At 42.7% G+C, this 24676-nt stretch overlaps 1 protein-coding gene across 2 annotated transcripts in view; it reads right to left on the bottom strand.

Moving 5' to 3' along the window:
* Positions 1-24676, bottom strand: part of PDZD8 (PDZ domain containing 8) — a 146438-nt gene that overhangs the window by 92789 nt on the left and 28973 nt on the right. Inside the window, exon 2 of one of the 2 annotated variants that reach the window (XM_032780789.2) lies at positions 14809-14931. The exons of the other annotated variant lie outside the window; for it this stretch is intronic. Coding sequence (XP_032636680.1) covers positions 14809-14931 — 123 coding nt within the window. The remainder of the gene's footprint in view (positions 1-14808; positions 14932-24676) is intronic. 2 annotated transcript variants of the gene reach the window in all.

Here is a 24676-nt window from a genome sequence, read left to right as displayed (position 1 = left end):
CTGAATTGATAGTTGGTACTAGGAAACACTATTTCACTAAAAGGGTGGTGGAGCACTGGAATGGGTTACCTAGTAAGGTGGTGGAATCTCCATCCTTGGAGATTTTTAAGGCCCAGCTTGACAAAGCCTTGGCTGGGATGATTTAGCTGGTGTTGATCCTGCTTTGAGCAGGAGTTTGGACTAGATGACTTCCTGAGGTCTCTTCCAACCCTAATATTATATGATTCTATGATGTGACAAAGAATGGGAAGAGAATTTTTTCAGCTGCTTATATATCAAAACTAACAGTTTGGGTAACATGCAAAAGGAACTGGAAATTCTCATCAGTAAGAAAATTGATATAAGTGGCATTACTGAAACCTCGTGAGACAGTCTGCATGTTGGAATATTAAAATCACTGGTTATAACCTGTTTAGGAAGGACCAAGTGAGTAAGAGGTGGGGAATCTAAAGACACCATTACTGATTTTAATAGTTATTTGTAACTCAGAACCACAGGATCTTGAATGCATGTGGATCAGCGTGCTAGTTAACAAAGATCAGGAAGGGATATTGGTGGGGATCTGTTACAAAACAACAAATCAAACCAGAGAACAGAATAAATTACTTCTTAAGAATCTGTATATAACAGAAAGAAAAAAAGTTGTATTGTTATGGGGGACTTCAGTTTGGAAAAAAAACATATGCTGGAGGTCTCATGCAGCTAGTAGTAAATCATTAGAATGTCTGAAAATTCTAGATAATTTTCTTACACAGAAAGTAGCACGCCCAACACAAGGTAACTAAAAGATAAAGATGAATTAAATGCTGGACTTAAAGTAGGTGGTTGCCTACCTTGGGATCAGTGATCATGAGGCGTTTTTAAACTACGGGCTGGGAGAAAACTAACAGGTGCAAAGGAGCACACAGTTCAGGCAGAGACATCCCTTAGCGGAATATCTATTATGGGGATTCTCTATATCCTAATAAAGAGGAGAGGATGGATGATGATAAAGTAGAGGTAGGATGTGATGAGAAACAGTCAAATGAAAAAAGGCCCATTCAATTACATCACATAACGACAGACAGCTAAAAAGTGATAAATTTTATAAGTGCTTATATACAAATTCTAGAAGCTTAAATACTTAAATGGGTGAACTTCAGTGCCTTCTATTAAATGATGATATTGTTATAATAGGCATCCCAGAAACTTGATGGAATGATGATAATCAATGGGACACAGTAATACCAGGGTACAAAATTCTCACGAGTGCACAGGCTTGGTGCTCTGGTACCGCTCTGAATGAAGTCAGACAGGACTCTGGCAGGGTGACTCCCCTCAGGGTACACTGTCACTAGGGCAAGCCTCCTTCGCTTCAGCACCTCCTTGAGTCTGACCTCAGAGCATTCAGCACCCCTGTTCCATGCTGTGAGCTCCCCGCAGCGAGTCCACATGTAGAGGACATTTGGGGAAGCCTTATGTGCCCCTCAACAGGCCCGTGCACCCTCAACTTCACAGTCAGCAATGACTCTCACCAGCAAGATAAAACAGAAGGGTTTATTAGTTAAAGAATCACAGAACTGGAAGGGACCTCGAGAGGTCATCTAGTACAGTTCAGACTATCTCTGACAGGTGTTTGTCTAACCTGCTCTTAAAAATCTCCAATGAGGGAGACTCCACAACCTCCTGAGGTAATTTATTCCAGTGCTTACCCACCCTGACATTAGGAAGCTTTTCCTAATGTCCAACCTAAACCTCCCTTGCTGCAATTTAAGCCCATTGCTTCTTGTCCTATCCTCAGAGGTTAAGAAAAACAATTTTTCTTCCTTCTCCTTGTACAATCTTTTACATACTTGAAAATTGTTATGTCCCCTCTCAGTCTTCTCTTTTCCAGACTAAACAAACTCAATTTTTTCTATCCTCCTTCATAGGTCATGTTTTCTAGACCTTCAATCCATTTTTGTTGCTCTTCTCCGAACTCTCTCCAATTTGTCCACATCCTTCCTGAAATGTAGCTCCCAGAACTGGACACAATACTCCAGTTGAGGCCTAACCAGTGCAGAGTAGAGCGGAAAAATTACTTCTTCTATCTTGCTTACAACAGTTCTGCTAATACATCCCAGTATGATGTTTGCTTTTTTTTGCAACAGAGTTACACTGTTGACTCATATTTAGCTTGGCCCACTATGACCCCCAGATCCTTTTCCGCAGTACTCCTTCCTAGGCAGTCATTTCCCATTTTGTATGTGTGCAACTGATTGTTCCTTCCTAAGTGGAGTACTGTGTATTTGTCCTTATTGAATTTCATACTATTTACGTCAGACCATTTCTCCATCTTGTCCAGATCATTTTGAATTATCCTCCAAAGCAACCCCTTGCAACTCCTCTGCAAACTTTGTAAGTGGACCCAGAACAGGACCTGTGGGATCCCACTTGTTATGCCCTTCCAGGATGATTGTGATCCACTGATGATTACTCTCTGGGAACGGTTTTCCAACCAGTTTTGCATTCACTTTATAATAGCTCCATCTAGGTTGCATACCCCTAGTTTGTTTATGAGAAGGTCATGTGAGACAGTATCAAAAGCTTTATTAAAGTCAAGAACAGATCTTATTAGCACAGAAAGCAGGAAGTTACAACAAAGTCCATGGGGTGGGCAGGGGGCAGAATAGAGAGCCCAGAGTCCTAGGCTTACCCCCCTTGAGTCCCAACCAGGAGACTGACCAGCTTCCAGCAGCCCAGCCTCAGTCATGTCCACCTGTCCTTCTTCCTTTGTCTCTTTCTCAGGCCAACAGGCCACCTACTCTCCACCTCTCGCTTTGTTCTTTTAAACCCCATGTCTGATTCTTACAGAGGATAGCCCCGGCCATCAGTTGCCAGGTTACAGAGTGTCGGTCTTTGTCTGTGAGTAACTTGAGTAATACAGGAGAAACTGAAAAAGCAGCAGAGTGTCCTGTGGCACCTTATAGACTAACAGACATATTGGAGCATGAGCTTTCGTGGGTGCATCCGACGAAGTGGCTATTCACCCACGAAAGCTCATGCTCCAATATGTCTGTTAGTCTATAAGGTGCCACAGGACTCTGCTGCTTTTACAGATCCAGATGAAACTGAGGCGCACACACAGTATTCAGACAAAACTGTAAGAACATTCCCACTTTGTCACAAAAATATATAGCAATGACAGAACAGGTCATGCTCGCAGCGGAGCGGCACTACATGTGAAAGAATGCATAGGGTCAAATATAGTAAAAAACTTAAATGAACCAAACTGTACCATAAAATGGATAGAAATTCTGTGCTTCAATAAGAAGAATACAGCAGTAGGGATATACTATCAACTACCTGACCAGAATGGTGATGATGACTGTGAAATGCTCAGGGAGATTAGAGAGTTAATAAAAATAGAAAACTTAATAATAATGGCGGATTTCAACTATCTCCATCACCTCAGGCCGGAATAAAGTTTATTTGCACCATACATGACTGCTTCTTGGATCAGCTAGTCCTGGAATCCAGAAGGAGAGAGGCAATTCTTGATTTAGTCCTAAGTGGAGCACAAGATTTGGTCCACAAGGTGAATATAGCTGGACTGCTAACTAGCAGTGACCATAATATAATTAAATTTAAGATCCCTGGAGGGAGCAGGGGAGAAGCCCACTACAGTAGCATTTAACTTCAGAAAGAGGAACTACACAAAAATGAGGAAACTAGTTAAACAGAAATTAAAAGGTAAAGTCCCAAAAGTGAAATGATTGCAAGCTGGATGGAAACTTTTTAAACACACCATAATAGAGGCTCAAATTAACTGCATGCCCCAAATTAAAAAACAAAGTAAGAGGACCAAAAATGTGCCACCATGGCTAAACAAAAGCGGTTAAAGGCAAAAAGGCATTATTTACAAACTGGAAGTTAAATCCTACTGAGAAAAACAGAAAAGAGCATAAATACTGGCAAATCAAGTGTAGAAGTATAATTAGTGCGGCCAAAGAAGAATTTGAAGAGCAACTAGCCATAAACTCAAAAACTAACAGCAAAAATAAAATTTAAGTTTATCAGAAGCAGAAAGCCTGCTAAACAATCAGTAAGGCCACTGGATGGTGAAGGTACTAAAAGGAGCACTCCAGGAAGATAAGGCCTTTGCAGAGAAACTAAATTAATTCTCTGCAACAGTCTTCACTGCAGAGGATATAAGGAAAATTCCCAAACTTGAGCCATTCTTTTTAGGTGACAAAGCCGAGAAACTGTCCTAGATTGAGGTGTCACTAGAGGCGGCTTTGGAACAAAATTGATAAACTAAACAGTAATAAATCACCAGGTGCAGATGGTATTCATCCAAGAGTTCTGATGGACTCAAATATGAGACTGCACAACTGTGGTATGTAATCTATCCTTTAAATCAGCTTCTGTACCAGATGACTAAATGATAGCTAATGGGACGCCAATTTTTTAAAAAGGCTCTAGCGGCAATCCCAGCAATTACAGGCCGGTACACCTAACTTCAGTACCAGGCAAAGTGTCTAAAATTATAGTAAAGAACAGAATTATAAGACACGTAGATGAACACAATTTGTTGGGGAAGAATCAACATGGCTTTGTAAAGGGAAATCATGCCTCAACAACCTATCAGAATTTTTTGAGGGGGTCAACAAACATGTGGACAGAGGTGATTCAGTGGATATTGTACTTGGACTTTCAGAAAGCCTTTGACAAGGTTCCTCATCAAAAGCTCTTAAACAAAGTAAGCAGTCATGGGATAAGAGGGAAAGTTGTTTCATGGATCAGTAACTGGTTAAAAGATAGGAAACAAAGGATAGGAATATATAGTCAGTTTTCACAATGGAGACAGGTAAATAATGGTGTCCCCCTCGGGGTCTGTTCTAGGACCAGTGATGTTCAACATATTCATAAATGATCTGGAAAAAGGGGTAAACAGCGAGGTGGCAAAATTTGCAGATGATACAAAATTACTTAAGATAGTAAAGTACAAAGTAGACTGCGAAGAGCTACAAAAGGATCTCACAAAATTAGGTGACTGAGCAACAAAATAGCAGATGAAATTCAATGTTGGTAAATACAAAGTAATGCACATTGGAAAACATAATCCCAACTATACATACAAAATGATGGGATCTAAATTAGCTGTTACCACTCAAGAAAGATCTTGGAGCCATTTTGGATAGCTCTCTGTAAACATCCACTCAGTGTGCAGCGCCAGTCAAAAAAAGTTAACAATGTTAGGAACCATTAGGAAAAGGATAGATACTAAAAGAAAAATTCATAATACCTCCATATAAATCCATGGTACATCCACATCTTGAATACCATGTAAAGATCTGGTCACTCCATCTCAAAAAAGATAATAGAATTGGAAAAGGTAGAGAAGGGCAACAAAAATGATTTGAGGTATGAAACAGCTTCCATATGAAGAGAGCTTAAAAACACTGGGACTTTTCAGCTTGGAAAAGAGGCTACTAAGAAGGAATATGATAGAGGTCTATAAAATCTTGACCGGTGTAGAGAAAATGAATAAGGAAGCATTATTTACTCACTCAAGACAAAAACTAGGCAGTCGCCAAACTAAATTAATGAGCAGCAGGTTTAAAACAAACAGAAGAAAGTACTTCTTCACAAAATGCACAGTCAACCTGTGAAACTCATTGCTAGAGGATGCTGTGAAGGCCAAAACAGGGTTCAAAAAACAAATCTAGATAAATTCATGGAGGACAGGTCCATCAATGACTATTAGGCAGAATGATCAGGCATGCAACTCAGAATTCCATGCTCGGAATGTCCCTAACCTCTGCTTACCAGAAACTAGGAATAGGCAACACAAGAGGGATCACTTGATGATTACCTATTCTATTCATTCCCTCTGAAGCACCTGACGTTGGCCACTGTCGGAAGACAAGATACATATGGCTGTGCTTCACAAGGGCTTATTTCCCAAACTGAAGAAAATTATAAGCACAATTGATTGGACGGAAAACTTCAGATGAAATATGTGAATGAAAATTGGGAGTTCAAGAGGAGTTTCTAGGGGCCAAAAAGCCACAATTTCACAATCCAGAATCAAGACAACTGTGGGTAAAAAAAAAATCCTGATTCCATGGTGAAGTGAAAGCATAAGTTAGAAATAAAAAAAAGTAACGTAACAAATGGAAAAAAGAAGCGTAGATAGAAAGCAATATAAATTAGAAATTAAGAATTGTAGAAAGTTGATAAGGGGAGCAAAGAACATACGGGAAAAAATCTATAGCTGGCAGGGCTAAGTATATAAGGAACAAGAGAAATCTTAGCACTGATATAGGCCCATTATTAGATGGAGATAGTAAAGGTATTAACAATGGCGCAGAACAGGCAAAAGAAGCGTTCTATAAATATTTTTGTTCTGGTTTTAGAAAGGAACACGATGATGTACTCATATCACATAAAGATGAGGAAGTACTTTCCAGTCCATTAGTCACTAAGGAGGATGTTAAACAGCATCTATTAGGGATAATCATTTTAAAAATCAGCAAGCCTGAATAACTTGCAGCCAAGAGTGCTAACAATGTGGGGTGAGGTGATCACTGGCCCACTGATATTAATTTTTAACAAAAAAAGACGGCTACTCACCTTTGTAACTGTTGTTCTTTGAGATGTGTTGCTCATATCCATTCCAATGTGGTGTGTGGACTCCGCGTGCACGCTCGTCAGAAGATTTTTACCCTAGCAACACTCGGTGGGTCAGCTGGGCGCCCCCTGGAGTGGCGCCGCTATGGCGCTGGATATATACCCCTGCTGACCCAACGGTCCTTCAGTTCCTTCTTGCCAGCTACTCTGACAGAGGGGAAGGAGGTGGGTTTGGAATGGATATGAGCAACACATCTCGAAGAACAACAGTTACAAAGATGAGTAACTGTCTTTTCTTCTTTGAGTGCTTGCTCACATTGATTCCAATTAGGTGATTCCTAAACCTTACCTAGGCGGTGGGGCCGGAGTGAGATGTTTCAGAATGCAAAACTGCAGAGCCAAAGGCTGCGTCATCTCTGGACTGTTGAACCAGAGCGTAATGAGAGGCAAAGGTATGTACCGAAAACCAGGGAGCTGCACGATATATCTCCTGGATGGGTACACAAGCCAGGAAGGCAGCAGATGAAGCCTGGGCCCTGGCAGAATGTGCGGTGAGGCAGCTCGAGGGAACATTAGCCAAGTCATAACAAGTACGGATGCAGGCTGTCACCCAAGATGAAATCCTCTGGGAGGAGACAGGTAGGCCCTTCATTCGGTCCACCACCGCGACGAAGAGTTGGGGCGTTCTATGAAAGGGTTTTGTCCACTTGATATAAAAATGCGAGTGCTCTTCTAACAGCTAGGGAGTGCAATTGTTGCTCCCTTCGTGTTGAGTGTGGTTTCGGGAAGAAGACCAGAAGGAAGATATCCTGGTTGACATGAAAGGCCGATACCACCTTAGGGAGGAACGTCGGGTGCATCTTGTCCTTGTGAAACACAGTACACAGTGGGTCCACCGTGAGAGCCCGAAGCTCGGAGACTCATCTGGCCGATGTAATTGCTACGAGGAAAGCTGTTTTCCAGGATAGGTATAGTAGCGAGCAGGTTGCTAGCGGCTTGAATGGGGCAGACAAAGTCTGGATACAACCAGGTTGAGGTCCCAGGATGGGGTGGGGTGGCGTACCTGGGGGTACAGGCGCTCCAAGCCCTTGAGGAACCTAGAAATCATAGGGTGTGAGAACCCTGAGTGGCCATTCTCTCCTGGGTGGAAGGTAGAGACAGCCACCAAGTGCACCCTCAATGATGATACTGCTAGGCCCTGCAGTTTGAGAGACCAGAGGTAGTCCAAGATGGTGAGGATCGGGACCTCCGTGGGAGAACCGTTTTGCACTTCGCACCAGCAGGAGAAGCGCTTCCACTTGGCCAGATACGTGGCCCAAGTGGAAGGTTTTCTGCTACCCAGGAGTACTTGTTGTACTGAGGCAGAGCAACGTAATTCTGATTGGCTTAACCACACAGCAGCCATGCCGTGAGGTGAAGGGACTGCAGGTCTGGGTGGTGAAGTCTGCTATGGTCCTGAGTTATGAGGTCTGGGCAAAGAGGCAGGGTAATTGGGTTGGCTATCGACAGGTCGAGTAACATAGTGTACCAGTGCTGCTTGGGCCACGCTGGAGCGATCATGATTAAGCGAGCTCCGTCTCTGTGGAGCTTTAGCAGGACCCTGTGAACCAGCGGAAACGGTGGAAAGGCATAAAGCAGTTGGCCCGTCAACGACCTTGAAAGAAGCAGAACATCTGGCATTTCCTGTTCTCGCGGGAAGCGAAGAGGTCTATGCAGGGAAATCCCCACTTCCGGAAAACAGAATGGATAACTTCCAGATGCATCGACCACTCGTGAGACAGGAAGGATCTGCTGAGTGGACATGCCCAAGTGTTCCGAACGCCTGGGAGGAAGGACGCTACCAGGTCTATCGAGTAGGCTATACAGAAGTCCCAGAGTTGGATGGCTTCCTGACAAAGGGGAAGACCGTGTCCCTCCTTGCTTGTTTATGTAATACATGGCCGTTGTGTTGTCTGTGACCACTGAGACACAATGGCCTTGCAAATGCTGTTGAAACGCCTGGCACGCAAGGCGGACTGCTTTCAGCTCCTGAGATGACCAAGGCCTTGAGTGCAAAGATGTCCGAGGTGAGTACCCCAGCCGAGAGATGACGCGTCTGTTGTCAGGGACACAGAAGGCTGGGGCGGATGGAATGGCATCCCTGCACACACCAGGGAGGGCATCAGCCATCTGTTGAGGGAGCGTTTGATGCTCGGGGGAATGGTGACTATCGTCTATGGCGTCTCTGCTCGGGTGGCATACCGAGCTGAGCCAAGATTGGAGGGGACGGAGACGTAGCCTGGCATGTTTGGTCACGAAGGTGCAGGCAGCCATGTGACCCAGGAGACCGAGACACGTGCGAGCCGAAGTCGTCGGGAAGTTCTGTAGGCCTCGGATAATTGTTACCATCCCCTGAAACCGAGGCTGACGTAAGCAGGGTCTGGCGAGACTGGAGTCCAGAATGGCCCCAGTGAAGTCTATCCTCTGTGTGGGAACCAGAGTAGGTTTCTCTGTGTTGATCATCAGGCCTAGACGAATGAATAGGTCCTTGACGATGCCCACATGATAGGAACTTGTGACTCTGAGGTCCCTCGGATGAGCCAATCGTCCAGATACGGAAAAACATGTATCCGACGGCGGCGGAGGGCAGCGGCAACTACAGCCATGCACTTTGTGAATACTCTTGGGGCTGTAGAGAGGCCAAACAGTAGGACGGTAAACTGGAAATGCTGACCGGAGGTACTGCCTGTGAGGAGGATAAATGGCAATGTGAAAATACGCGTCCTTCATGTCGAGGGCAGCATACCAGTCTCCGGGATCCAAGGATGGGATGATGGTCCCCAGGGACACCATGTGGAACTTCAACTTTATCATGAACTTGTTGAGTTCTCGCAGGTCTAGGATAGGTCTGAGACCTCCCATCGACTGGGGGATTAGGAAATAGCGGGAGTAAAACCCCTTGCCCCTTTCATCATTTGGTACCTCCTCTATGGCTCTCATGGCAAGGTGCGACTGCACCTCTTGTAAGAGGAGTTGCTAGTGAAAGGGGTCCCTGAAGAGAGACAAGGATGGGGGGGGAAAGGAGGGGCGAAATAAACTGGAGGTGGTACCCAAGTTTCACCGTGCGTAGAACCCAACGATCTGAAGTTAGGCGGAACCACGCAGGGAGGAAGGAGAGGTGGTTGGAAAAAGGAGGGAAAGGATCCTGGAACGTAACTGGTACGCCGTCCTCTGGCGTAACTTCAAATGTTAGGTTTTGGCCCTGTAGGTGGTTTAGAGGGACCCTGATTTTGACCCCCTTGGGATCCTGACTGTCGTCTACGGCCACCCCTACCCCGCCTTCTACCAAAGTCCTGCCTTTGCCTAGGTGGAGGGTACAGGCGGTGAGGCTAGGAACGGAAAGGCCTGCGCTGAGTCACTGGCGTGTGCATGCCGAGACCGCGCACAGTGACCCTGTTGTCCTTCAGGCTTTGTAGCCTAGGGTCTGTCTTTTCAGAAAACAGGCCTCGACCATCAAAGGGCAGGTCCTGTATCGTATGCTGAAGTTCTGGTGGAAGGCCTGACACTTGGAGCCATGAAATACGCCTCATGGTGACTCCCAAGGTCAGAGTCCTGGCTGCAGAGTCAGCTGCATCCAACGAGGTCTGGAGCGAAGTTCTTGCTACCTTTTTCCCCTCCTCCAAGAGGGCTGCAAATTCCTGACAGGAGTCTTGGGGAACTAGCTCCGTAAACTTGCCCACCGCCGCCCAGGAGTTGTAGTTGTAGCAGCTAAGCAAGGCTTGCTGATTCGCCACCCAGAGTTGGAGGGCCCCTGCAGAGTACACCTTACAGCCCAGTAAGTCCCTACGCCTTAGCCTCTTTCGATTTTGGCGCCGGAGCTTGCTAGCCATGGCGTTCCCTCTCATTGACAGATTGTACGAGCAGGGAGGAGGATGGACGTACAAGTACTCTTACCCCTTGGAGGGCACCATGTACTTGTGCTCAACTCCCCTGGCAGCGGGTTGAATGGAGGCTGGAGACTGCCAGATGGTATCAGCATTGACCTGGATCATCCGGATAAATGGTAAGGCCACTCTTGTGGGGGTGTCAGCTGACAGAATACCCACCACCGGGTCCTCTATCTCCAGAACCTTCTCTGCCTGGAGATTCATACTGAGCGCCACACGTCTCAGGAGGTCCTGGCGAGCCCTCAGGTCAATTGGAGGAGGGCCCGTGGAGGATGTCCCTGCCACTGCTTCATTAGGAGAGGACGAAGATGAAAGGCCAGGGACAAGTGGGTCCTGTGTGGCCTCGTGGACCTGGACGCCCTCTGACTCCCTTGGTAACTCAGACTCTGGTGGGGGAGTTGGCACTTCCTCTGTAGTGGGAGGAGGGGGGCGGCTGATGGTCGCCTCCGGCACCCGATGCTCCGATGCAGCAGAGCGAGATGGGGCTGGAGATATCACCAGGCCCAAGGTGTATGCCCAAGGCGTCCAGAATGACCACTGATGGGGGTCTTGATCTTGGGTCTCCTGGAAGATCCTAGTGGGCACATCGGGGTCCCAGTCCTGTGTATATGAACTGTCCACCTGGGATGACACGGATGGGTGCCGGGATGGCCAAGGAGGGGCTGAAAAACCCTCTCTGGTTGTTTTTGCTTTATGAGGCCCGGGGGATCGGTACCGGGAGCCATACCGGTACAGGGAATGAGATCGGAACCTACAACCGGAGCGGTGCCGGGAGTCGACCAGGATCTCCAAGCTTGGCGTCTGGATCGGCTGCAAGAGTCACGGTCCCTGGAGCGGTGCCGGGAGCTGGATAGGTACCCAGAGTACCGGGCTGGTAAACAGGACGCTGATCTGCACCGCGAGTACGACCGGTACCGAAGAGGTGATTGGTGCCGGGACTGCGAGCGGCGACAGGACCGGGAACGCCGGTGGGATCATGATCGGTGCCGTTCTGCAGTGCCAATAGAAGGTGGTCTTATCAGGGCAGCCTTGCCCACAGACTGTATGACCTGCACTGGCGGTGCCGGGGGTTGAGGCAGCGCAGACTCAGTCATTGCGATGAGATCCCTCGCCATGGAGAATGTCTCCGGTGTGGAGGGAATCGTGAGCTCAACCACTGCTCTTGGCGGGGAGCTTTCAGGGACCGGACTCGATGGCCCTTGTGGGACCGGAATCAACAGTGCCAAGGTAGTCGGTGCCATGACAAGTGTAGGTGCCGGGTCGTCCGATCTATCTGAGTGCTTCGGCTGCGGCGCAGAGGGCACAGAAGCAGCAGAAGTCTTAGGCCTCTTCACCCTCGTGGAAAGAGAATGGTGCCGAGCAGGCACCAGTGCCGGAGATGGTCGGTGCCAAGGGGTCTTAGCGGTGCCGGTACGATCTGGTGCCGAAGAAGCGCTTCTGGCAGCAGATTGTCCAGCGCTCAGTGCCGAGGGCGGAGGAGTAAGAGCTGCCTCCATCAGGAGCTGTTTGAGACGAAAGTCCCGCTCCTTTTTTGTCCTTGGCTTGAAGGCCTTGCAAATGCGGCACTTATCGGCGAGGTGAGATTCCCCGAGGCACTTAAGGAAGGAGTTGTAATGATCTCCTGTTGGCGTCGGCTTGTGACAAGCAGAGCATGGTTTGAAACTCGGTGAACCGGGCATGGGCCCCGGCACAGGGTGCGGGGAAGGGGCTAATCCCCAAACCCCTCTTAACTATATACACTAACTATGTAAAGAACTACTAAAAATTAACTGCAAGTATAGAAATTTCAACTATATACACAAGAATAACGAGAAAAACTATGAGTAGCTAGGGAAGTGGAGGTCAGCTAAGCCGCACTCCACTGTTCCAACGACCGACACGGGCGGTAAGAAGGAATTGAAGGGCCGTTGGGTCAGCAGGGGTATATATCCAGCGCCATGGCGGCGCCACTCCAGGAGCCGCCCAGCCGACCCACCGAGTGTTGCTAGGGTAAAAATCTTTCGACAAGCGTGCATGCGGCGCGCACACACCGAATTGGAATCGATATGAGCAAGCACTCGAAGAAGAACCTTGAAATACCAGGAAAATTCCAGTGACTGGAAGAGTGCTAATGTTACACCGATATTTAAAAAGGGCAAGGGGGATGACCCAGGTAACTATAGGCCTTTTAGCCTGACATGAATCCCTGGAAAAATAATGGAACAGTTGATATGGGATTCAACTGATTAAGAATTAAAGGACAAGAATACAATTAATGCCAGAGCCAGTCAACGTACTTTGTGGAAAATAGGTCTTGTCAAACAAATCTGATTTCATTCCAATGAGATTATAAATTTGATTGGTAAATGTAATTGAGTAGATGTAAGAAGGCATTTTGTAAAGCACAATATTCTGATCTGAAAATTAGCATGATACAATATCAATAGAGCACACATTAAATGGATTATGAACTGGCTAACTGACAGATCTCAAAAAATTGCAATCACCAGAGAATTGTCACTGAATGGGAGTGTTTCTAGTGAGGTTCCAGAGGGATCCATACTATGCCCAATGCTTTTCAACATTTTCATCACCAGTCTGGAAGTAAATATAAAAATCATTGCTGATAAATTTGCTGATGACACAAAGATTGGCATAAATAACGATGTGAACAGAGAAGATATGCAGAACAATCTGGATTGCTTCGTAAACTGGGCCCATTCAAACAAAATGTGTTTTCATGCAGCCAAATGCTAAGTTACACTTCAAGGAACAAAGAATGAGATCATAACTAGAGAATTGGAGACTGTCTCCCAGAAAACAGTGACTCTGAAAAGGATCATGGGGTCATACTCAATAAATAACTCAACATACGTTCACAGTGAGATGTAGTCAGTGGCAAAAAGGACCAATATCATCCTTGGATGAACAAACAGAAGAGTAGAAAGGTGATTTCACCTTTGTATACGATATTGGTGAGACCAATACTGTATCCAGTGCCACATTTGAAGAAGGATGTTGAAAAATTGGAGAAGGTATAAAAGAGCCACAAAATTGATTTGAAAACTGGAGAAAATGCCCTATAGGGAGAGACTTAACATCAATCTGTTTAGTTTACAAAAAACAAGATTGAGAGCTGTCTTGAACACAGCATATAAATACTTTAATGTGGATAAAATACTAGATACTAAAAGATTCTTTAATTTAGTGGAAAAGGGCATAACAAGAATCAATGTATGGAAGCTGAAGACAGACCAATTCAAACGAGAAATCTGGTGCATATTTCTAACAATGAGGGTAATTAACCACGGAGAAAAACTATCAAGGGAAGTAGCAGATTCTTTGTCTCTTGATGTCTTCAAATTAAGCCTAGATGCCTGGCTAAAATATATTTTCCCAAAAAACAAGTTATGCTTTAGTCTTCTTCTTTCGTATGGCGTCAGCAGCTAGCAACAACTACAAATGTGCATCTACGTTTGATAGCCAGTACATTGCTGCAGCAGTGAGCTGGTGAATGTTTTAGTGAAACACGAAAGTTATTGCAGCAGAGAATCCTGTGGCACCTTATAGACTAACAGACGTTTTGGAGCGTGAGCTTTCGTGGGTGAATACCCACTTCGTCAGACGCAAAACGTCTGTTAGTCTATAAGGTGCCACAGGATTCTCTGCTGCTTTTACAGATCCAGACTAACACGGCTACCCCTCTGATACTTGACAAAAGTTATTGGATTCAATACCAGGGAACTGGGTGAAATGTAATGGTCTGTGATATATAGGAGGTCAGACTAGATCATTTAACAGTCCCATTCAGCCTTAAATTTTATGAATTTGAGGGCATTTTCACAAAGACAAGTTTTACTTGCTTTGGGCTTTTGATTTACTTATTTCTTTTTATTTTCAATATTAAAATCACTTCCACAGCAACTAAATTATGAAGTCACCAATAAGCTTATGAACCTATGAATTCTTACTTGATGGGGGGAAATAAGCAGTAGGAGCAGATTAACACTTAAGCAACCAAAAGCAAAGAGGAAGAAAAATCATCATTATCTACATACAGATAGATACAGATCTACATACACCCACAGAATTATCTAAACAGCTTAGAGTGTGTGTTCCATGTTTCAACTGATCATTAAGAGAAATAATTTTTAATTTAAAAAAGCTATGTTCTAGTATGAGTTCAACCAGGAGAGTGAAGCTGTAGTGTTCTTGTATCAAAACAGCCTTAGCAATAAGATCATGTACTTGAAAACCACTAAAAATTACTTGGTCCAAAAAGAGTGACAGAGCTGAGAATAGGACATACCTTGTACATTCTATTAAGGTAATTTTAAGTCGGCCTTCTGTCAATGGAAAATCTTGTATGCTGAGATCCCGATCTTCATATTCCTCAGGTGACATAACTTGAAATGGAAAAAATGGCTTGAACCTGATAAAAATAAATATAAAGTCTCACTTTTTCATAAATAGGACTATTTTACTAGTTCAAAATACATTAACAGAACTATCAGGCACAAAGAAAAAGCAATATACTTACAGGGCCATTTTTTGTGTGTGTTTGTTTTTTTGGGTGGAGGGGTTCTTTCTGTTTAAGACAATTAAGGACAGAAAATCTGATTTCTACAAGTCTTCCAGCCCAAAAAAAAATTTAAAAAAGCGCCTCTAGAAGCTACTAAAAATTCTTCCATGAAAGAAGCTGAGGAGTATATAACACAGCAAGAAAGTAAACACTTTGCTTTCCCTGGAATAGATTATCTTGAATGCCATATCCTAGTGTGCCAGTAATTTTGAATAAAGGAGTTTATAAAAATATTCTCTGAGCTGAAACTGTGTAGCTGTATAGTAAGTTAAAGAAAAATTTTGTGCTATTATGATGTGTAAAGAAACTACTATAAGCTTTCAATTTACCTATATAATAAAGTATTTAGGTGATTACGGACAAAAAACCACACACAAATATTTACATACCACAGTATAGGTTTTCATACAATAGGATAGGCATAGCTAGAGATGTGCACTATTAAACAAGACACTGTTAGTATTGTTATCCATTCTAGTACCTGTTCTTACAACACTGAAAAAAACTTTTAGGGCATTATTTTGCTGAGAATGCAATATAAAAACTTTGAAAAGAAACTGAAGAAGGCAGTTAATATTATGTATAAATTCTGAATACCTTGATTGGCATTTTAATACTTCTTTACAGTCTCAAAAAATGATTTCCCTCATTTGCAGGGCATAGTCTGGTTTTGCACTGATTTTAGTTTAATCAGTGCAACTTGTGTTTTTGGACCAGGCCTAGGATTTTCAGAAGCCCAAAAACTCTCATTTGATGGAGCATGATACCAGAAGAAGAAAGCAGAAAAGCTCCCTTCAGTTCACCAGCAAAGGCATCATTTTTTAAATTAAGAGGTAAGTAATGCGGTGATGAAGATGTCAGCATTCCTAGAGCATAGTCTGAGCCCCTCTCCCCACACCCAAAACACAGAGCCTGCATGAAAGAAGAAAAAGTCTATTTTTAACTATCTTAAAAATAAAGAAATCAAAAGGAAAAAAGTTATGACTGCAATAGTCTGATAGAAATTTTTAACATAAAATTGAGGATATTCAGAGGTATGTTTCAATAGCATCTTAAGAACCATATTGTACTTACAGTATTGTGCTTCTAGATACCATGTTGATAGCTATATCAGTAACTTTATCAGTGTATTTTAGATATAATGATATAAGCAAGAAAGTGAGGCAAAATTGTATAAGTTTGAATTTCCTGACTGTTGAGAGTTTAAAAAATATCAGTCAATTTTGCATTAATGCAAGATGACTTACAAAGAGCATTCCAAATCCTAGGAAATCAAATACAGTATGTACTGAAATAGGCAAAGCAGTTAAGGTTTTCTTTTCAATTGAACTTGAGCTCTGTAGTACTTTGTTGATAATTTAGTTATCTGATAATATTCTTTTAATATGGAATTAGAATACAGAAGTACATTTAAAACTAACAAAGTTGTGAATTACAAAACAGCAGGCATGGATTTCATTTTTCTTGCCTAATGGCTTCAACATGCTTTTGGAAACAGATCCTTAAAGTCCTAGGCCAAAACAAGTTTAGATTATACTTCTGTTCCCACTAATATTAGCAGGTTACAAATAAAATTAAATTTGGAGTATTTAGTTACATGTAACTGCTTCTTTACAACATTCAATTTTCATAACCCAGCAATTGCCATCTATTTAATGATAATCTATTAGATGTTTGTAGGTTTACAAAATTAAATGTAAACCTTTGTCAAGGTTCCTTCCCCACTCTGAACGTTAGGGTACAAATGTGGGGACCTGTATGGACACTTCTAAGCTTAATTACTAGCTTAGATCTGGTACACTACCACCATCCAGAAGTCAGTGCATGGAGCACTTCCTGTCCCCCCAAAACTCTCCCCTCCCTGGGTGGCCTTGAGGGACTTCACCAATTCCCTGGTGAACACAGATCCAAACCCCTTGGATCTTAAAACAAGGAAAAAATCAATCAGGTTCTTAAAAAGAAAGCTTTTAATTAAAGAAGAAAGGTAAATCATCCTCTGAAAACGGATGGAAAATACTAACAGGGTAATCAAATTCGTATAGCCCAGAGGAACCTCCTCTAGCCTTAGGTTCAAAGTTACAGCAAACAGAAGTAAAATCCTCTCAGCAAAAAAGGGACATTTACAAGTTGAGAAAACAAAAAATAAACTAATCCGCCTTGCCTGGCTGTTACTTACAATTTTGAAACATGAAAGACTGATTCAGAAAGATTGGAGAGCCTGGATTGATGTCTGGTCCCTCTTAGTCCCAAGAGCGAACAACATCCAAAACAAAAAGAACACAAACAAAGACTTCCCTCCACCAAGATTTGAAAGTATCTTGTCCCCTTATTGGTCCTCTGATCAGGTGTTAGCCAGGTTTACTGAGCTTCTTAACCCTTTACAGGTAAAAGAGACATTAACCCTTAACTAACAAACAGGTAATTAAATCCTACTTGGAATAATAGTACATTGAGGTTGTCATAAACAGATAGTTAACTGAGCAGTTTACAGACTGTTCAAGGATGAGATAACCCAACTGCATTTATAAAGTAAAAATGTTTGGAAAGATTATTTCCTATTGGCAACTGGTGACTGAATACATAACTTAAAAGCCTTACTACTTTAACTAGCAACATTTAGCCACCTTGTGATCCTACTGTAAAATCCATACATGGGCCATCTATAATACAAGTATATGATAGGTTCACAGATGCCCAGTTTCTCCAATTTCACACCTCCCCCCAGTTAGGGATAGAGTCATCCTTTAGGCTATCTCACTCACTTATGCAGACAGTCCCTCACAACTAACCCCACTTAGTAGCAACCTTCCCGCTAGTGAAGAGTGCTCCCTGCAGAGCTGTCATTGCTGCTCCTTTGTTCCGCTAAACAGGGTTGCTAAAGAACAATACCAGGAATTCCAATTCTCAGAAGCCAGGTTTACTCCTTCCATAATGGCCTTACAAAAGGTCAGCTTGGGAACACTCCTTATGTTATGAAGCAAGATAAACTACATCATTTAAATAGTAGTAGGAATAATCCAGCCACACTTAGGACATGACTGCACTGGAGAGTTGCAGTGCTGGTGGTGCATTTACAGTGCTGCAACTTAGTAACTGTCCACACCTGCAAGGGACATCCAGCGCTGCAACTCCCTGGCTGCAGCGCTGGCTGTACACCTGGTCTGCTTGGGATATAACGATTGCAGTGCTGGTGATGCAGCGCTGCTCGTCAAGTGTGGCCACCAAAAGCGCTGTTATTGGCCTCCAGGGTATTAGGAGGTATCCCAGAATGCCTGTTCACAACAAACCGGAAGAGTGGCTGAACTCCGTCTGGGCTCCCCGGAGCTGCTTATCTAAAAAACAAACAGCTGCTGTTTGCTCCAGCGAGCAAGCGGAGGCAGGCAGGGGAATTGCTTTGGAATGTTCACAGCTGTTTGCTTTTGAGTAGAGAAGCCACACGGCGGAGGGGGAGGGAGGAGTCCATGTTGGAGCAGCTACTTATGTGGTCTGAAGGCTATTTAGGATTGCATAATTTGCATTTAGTGAATAAGAGAGGGGTGGGGGAAGGCTTCGAAACTTTTAAATTGATTGCAGGTTGGTGATGTGTATGTTCCAGTCCTTAGAATTTGCAAGGCAGGGGGCTGACAGCTCCAAAAATCCACTCACTCTCTCTCCCCCACGCTCCCCCTCACCCCTCTCTTTTGAAAAGCATGTTGCAGCCACTTGAATACTGGGATAGCTGCCCATAATGCACCACTCCCAACAGCGCTGCAAATGCTGCAAATGTGGCCACACTGCAGTGCTGGTAGCTGTCAGTGTGGCCACACTGCAGCGCTCTCCCTACACAGCTGTACGAAGACAAATGTAACTCCCAGCACTGTACAACTGTAAGTGTAGCCATATCCTGAAAGAACAAGTGGATTTATTTAAAATACTGTACTTAAGTATTACTTTAAAATATGAACTTACACTGGTGTTTTAGCAAAAAGACTTCATTAAGCAGACAAGGTGGGTGAGGTACAATAATATCTTTTATTGAATCAACTTCAGCTGGTGAAAGAGACAAGCTCTCCAGCTTACACAGAGCTGTTCTGCCAGACTCCAATATTCTGGGATCAACATAGCTACAACACTGTCGCAAACATTCTTCATTAAGCTAATTTATGAGATTTAGCCAAGAGATCTGGGGTCTGTTCCCAGCTCTGCAACAGATTGCGTATGACCTGTACAAGTCAAGGTCTCATTGTTCCAGTTTCTCCATATAAAAAGAGAGGACAATATTTTCTGTTTTCAGGAGTGTTGCGAACTTAGGGTATGTCTACATTGGCACTTTGTTGGCAAAACTTTTGTCATTCAGGGATGTTAAAAACAAACACACACACGAACACCAGAAGTTTTACCAACTAAAAGCGCCAGTGTGAACAGTGCTTTGTCGGCAGGAGCACTCTGCCAACAAAGCTGCTGCAGCTTGTGGAGGGTGAAAGATTTTTGTCAGCAGGAGAGCTCTCTCATGCCAACAAACAGCAGCTACACTGTGCAGCTTTTGGCGGCACAGCTGTGTCACTAAATGCTGCGCAGTGTAGCCATAGCCTTAAGTCAAGGGTTGGCAACTTTTGGCACATGGTCTATCAGGGTAATCCGCTGGCAAGGCATTTTGTTTACATTGACCGTCAGCAGGCACGGCACCCCTGCAGCTCCCAGTGGCTGCGGTTTGCTGTTTCCAGCCAATGGGCGCTGCAGGAAGTGGTGCAGGCTGCAGGGATGTTGCTTCCTGCAGCTCCCATTGGCCAGGAACGGCAAACCGCAGCCACTGGGAGCTGCGGCGGGCTGTGCCTGTAGATGGTCAACATAAACAAAATGTTTCATGGCCCGCCAGCAGATTACCTTGATGGGCTGAGTGCCAAAGGTTGCAGACGCCCGACTTAAGTCACTGGAGTTTGTAAACTGCTTTGCACTTCTATAATACTTTCAGAGGATTTCAACATCTACCATTATATTTAGTCCATCTTTAATACACAAAACGCTATTATACTGTGCTTAAAGAAAAACTGTCCAGACTAGGCCAATCAGCCAGAAACAGATGAATGATGGCACATTCCTCCCTCTGTCCAGCAACATCCTGAAACAAACCCTTGTGCGAAACCAAATGCTCACGTCTCTCTCAGCCACTACACGGAGCAACTGAGCTGGATTCCCATCAGGATTCTGTCCCAGGACCTGGCTTCAAGGTTCAGTCTTTCAAATCAGCCTCTGGTTTCTACAGTTCTTATAAATCTAAGGCTCCAGCCCACTGCAGCTGCACATAAAGGAGCTCTTTCTGTGAAATAGTAAGTTGACTTAAGTAGCCCTCCAGTATTTCTATGACACTGTTAAACCTCAACCAGTAACCAAAGGCCAAGTCCACACTATACACTTGCATCAGTGTAATGACTCAGGCATGTGAAAAATCCATACTCCTGATTGATGCAGTTATACCTCCCTAAGCCCCAGTGTAAACAGCACTATGTCTACAAGACAGCTTCTCCCATCAACACAGCTACCATCTCTTGCGGAGGTGGATTAACTATGCTGACAAGAGAAGTTCTCCTGTCAGCATAGTAGTGTCCTCACTGAAGTGCTACAGCGGTACAGCTGCAGCGCTGAAAGTGTAGCCCTGCCAAAAGACCGTTTCCATTTTGTTATATATGTCATGCAAAAATCAGATAATGGTGTGATAGTGGAGAGAATTTTACCAAAAAGCACTTGCAAGAAGTATCGTGTTTTTCTGAGTATTGCTCTGCCTTCTCACCATAGTTCCCAATGCCAATTTCCAATATATTTTTATTAGTTCATCTCTTAAGTTTTTCTATAATGCCATCAGCCTGTCCAGAGAGACTTAAGTCACTCGTCAAAGTGAATATTCTGCTCCGATTTTTAAATGAGTCAGTTACATCTTGATATAAAGGATGCTCTTTTAAGTTAGCCTCATCATTAATTCCAGTTTACAAGTGTCCAAGATTGAAGTAAGGCCTTCCCTTCTCCACTCCACTGCCTATTAACAAGTAGACTTTTGTCTAAATCCTTGTTCAATTGTTTCTTCCGAGAGACACTCCCATATTAGAGGTAGAAGATTTAACAGTTTCATCTCCTACTTTTTTCCATTATCTGAACCAGAGTTTCAGAGTCACCTGATCATAGGAGATTGAGAAGTACTCGAGTGAATGTCTCATTGGCTGGTCATTTTACACTATTTTCTATCATTAGTTTACTGAACAAACTTGTTCTCCGTCTACTCTTTCCTCTTAACCAAAGAATAGTCACATGATGCCTTGAAAACAAAGCTTCTCTAGTGTTTCTTCACTGCATTCACTCCATGGCAACCAGCTAGCATAACAGAAAACAGACACACTGATAAAATATCACAAAGTTAGAGATTAGAGAACATACATTAGAGAACAAGAACTGTCAGGAATCCGTGAAGTCCATCCTTTAAAAAAAAAAAAAAAAAAAAAAAAAAAAAAAGTGTGGATGCTCTTACTACTTCTTTGCAATCTACAAAGGCAGCCAAATAAGGTTGGGGAGGGGGGTTCGATTTTTTTTTTTAATGGATTTCTGTTTAATATCAGAAATACCATAGGTTGTCTTCCTGGTTTGGGTGGAGGACTAAGATTAGGAACTAGTGGGATAACATCACAAAATGATAATGAAAATTTAGCAGGTGGGCTGGGAAGACTAACTAACTTTCTAAAACTTTGTTTTTGTTAACTATTTAACTCAAACTCCTGACAAACTTGGGTAAAAGCTCACTTTGAGAATTCAAAAACCCCAGTCCCATCAACCTTAAGATTTCTACTTCTCCAAGGAGACCTTTAGCAAAGCTATCACAAAGCTTCATGTTCCTGATATTTCTAAGCTTAAACTCCCTCCCAAACACTTACAAAAACCTTTCAGGTGGAGAGATACATCATAAAGCAATAAAAAAATGCACACATTTTTCATTGCTGTGCAGATCATCTTTAAACTGGTTTTATTTTGATTTAAATCAGTTATTTCTATTTTTATCTACAAAAAGAAGTTTCTCTCCCACTTTCAGTAACCCTTTAAGTATGAACATAGTTAAATTCTATCCCATAGTCAGTTTTTTCCAAGCTGTACAGTTTCCTCAGTTCTTCATAACCCATTGTCTTCAAAAACTATATCTCATTATAGTAGTACTCCTTTGCACTCCATAAAGTTGTCCTTTACAGCAGTGGTTTTCATCCAGGGGTACATGTATCCAGAGATCTTCCAGGGGGTGGTATATGAACTCATCTAGATATTTACCTAGGTCAGAGGTTGGCAACTTTTCAGAAGTGGTGTGTCGAGTCTTCATTTATTCACTCTAATTTAAGGTTTCACATGCCAGTAATACATTTTAACATTTTTAGAAGGTCTCTTTCTATGTTTATAATATACAACTAAACTATTGTTGTACGTAAAGTAAATAAGGTTTTTAAAACGTTTAAGAACCTTCATTTAAAATTAAATTAAAATGCAGAGCCCCCCCAGACCAGTGGCCAGGACCTGGGCAGTGAGAGTGCCACTGAAAATCAGCTCGTGTGCCGCCTTTGGCGCACATACCATAGGTTGCCTACCTCCGGCCTAGGTTTACAACAGTCAACATAAAAAGCACTGGCGGGGTCAGTACAAACTAAAATTTCATACAGAAAATGGCCTGTTTATACTGCTCTATATACTAAAATGTAAGTACAATATTTCTGTTCCAATTGATTTATTTTATAATCATATGGTAAAAATGAGAAAGTAAGCAATTTTTCAGTAATCGTGTGCTGTGACACTTGGGTTTTTTTCCTGATATTGTATGCAACTATACTTTAAGTGAGGTGAAACCTGGAGGTACTCAAGACAAATTATTTTCAGGAGTCTTGTCTGGAAAGCTTGAGAGCCACTGCTTTACAGTCTTTTCATTTTATTTATATTCTTTCTATACTGTACTGCCTACGTTTGTATTCAGCTAGTCAGCTGTAGCCCATGTAATATAGTGAATAGTGATCAATAACTTCCCCTTTTCCTTAATTTGGTTAAAGTAAGCTGAATAGTTTAACTGCCTTCTAAAACTGGCTATGCCCTCACCCTTTAATACAGTAAAACCTCAGAGTTATGAATACCAGAGTTACAAACAGACTGGTACACCACACAAGTCATTTGGAACCCAAAGTATGCATCAGGCGGCAGCAGCAGAGACAAAAAAACAAAATAAAAAAACAAATATAGTTACATGTAAACTACTAAAGTAAAGGAAAAGTTTAAAAAAAGATTTGACAAGGTAAGGAAACTGTTTCTGCGCTTGTTTCAGTTATATTAACATGGTTAAAAGCAGTATTGCTCTTCTGCACGGTAAAGTTTCAAAGCTGTTTTAAGTCAATGTTCAGTTGCACACTTTTGAAAGAACCATCATAATGATTTGTTTAGAATTATGACATTTCAGAGTTATGAACAAACTCCATTCCCAAGGCATCTGTAACTGAGGTTCTTCTGTACATAGAAAAATCATAAAACTACTTTCTCACCAAGTCTTTGACAAAATACATGATGTGAAAGGTAGCACATCCCTGTATAACTCTAGTAGATGCAAGTTTTCTAACCGAATTTACTAACATTTAAGACTACCCTCTGGCTTACCATCCTACCTTAATATATGGTCAAAATTTACAAAACCATTCCTAAAGTGAAAGGCAAAACCAAAAAAAAGCTCTAAATGTCTCCACCACTACTTCAAACAATCTTTGTACACCACAAAGCAGTGACATAAAAAGCCATTTCATTTTCCTTGTGAAGACTGCTTAACTATGGAATCAACTACAATGAATTTATGTTGGAGACGTCTCTGCAACTGTTCCCAATAATCAAAAACCCCCTCTACAGAATGAAGAAACTCAGTAACTCAATATCAGAACTAGTTTTTAAAATTTTAGAGTTTTAGTGTTTGTAGTGCTGTTGTCTAAACAATGTGACTTTTTGCTTATCTGGAGCAACTATACAATGAATTTCAAACTCAAAGTGACCAGTAAATCAGATAAAATTTTAAAGATACTCTGGTTAGTTATCTGCCCACAAAAAGCTCATCAACATTCTTCCACTAATAGAGCTGTCACCTTCCATCCATGCAAATAACTTCAGCACAAGTAAGAAATGTTCTACTTGAATTTCAAAAACTGCCATACCAGTTAGAAAAAAATGAAGACATTTCAAATTAAGGTAAAAGAATGCACTAGTTGGCTAACCCATTCCATTCGCATCTCTGAATAAACTTTGCAAGAGAAGAATGCAATATTTTTCTTTCAGTTTAAGTCAGTCCTTAAATAGCACCAGTGCATTTCAATCAAATACATAAGACAGAAAACAAGCAGCAAAAGTATGTTTTCACAACAGTAGGTCAAATGAGGTCGTCAAAGAAATCTTGTTAAAAGAGAGAGCTACTCAACGAATACTTAACGATATTACACTTAAAATAGCACAAGACTCAGTCCTTCCGTACATGAAGCCAAAAAAAAGGAAGATAAATTTGTTTCAAATACTCGATCTAAAACTACTTAAGTTCCGTTTATGCTTAAGAATCCACACACTCCATCCAGGG

The sequence above is a fragment of the Chelonoidis abingdonii genome, chromosome 15 (genome assembly GCF_003597395.2).
Source record: "Chelonoidis abingdonii isolate Lonesome George chromosome 15, CheloAbing_2.0, whole genome shotgun sequence".
NCBI lineage: Eukaryota > Metazoa > Chordata > Testudines > Testudinidae > Chelonoidis > Chelonoidis abingdonii.
The sequence above is the reverse complement of the archived record's forward strand: the minus strand, read 5'-3'. Positions and strand labels throughout refer to the sequence as shown.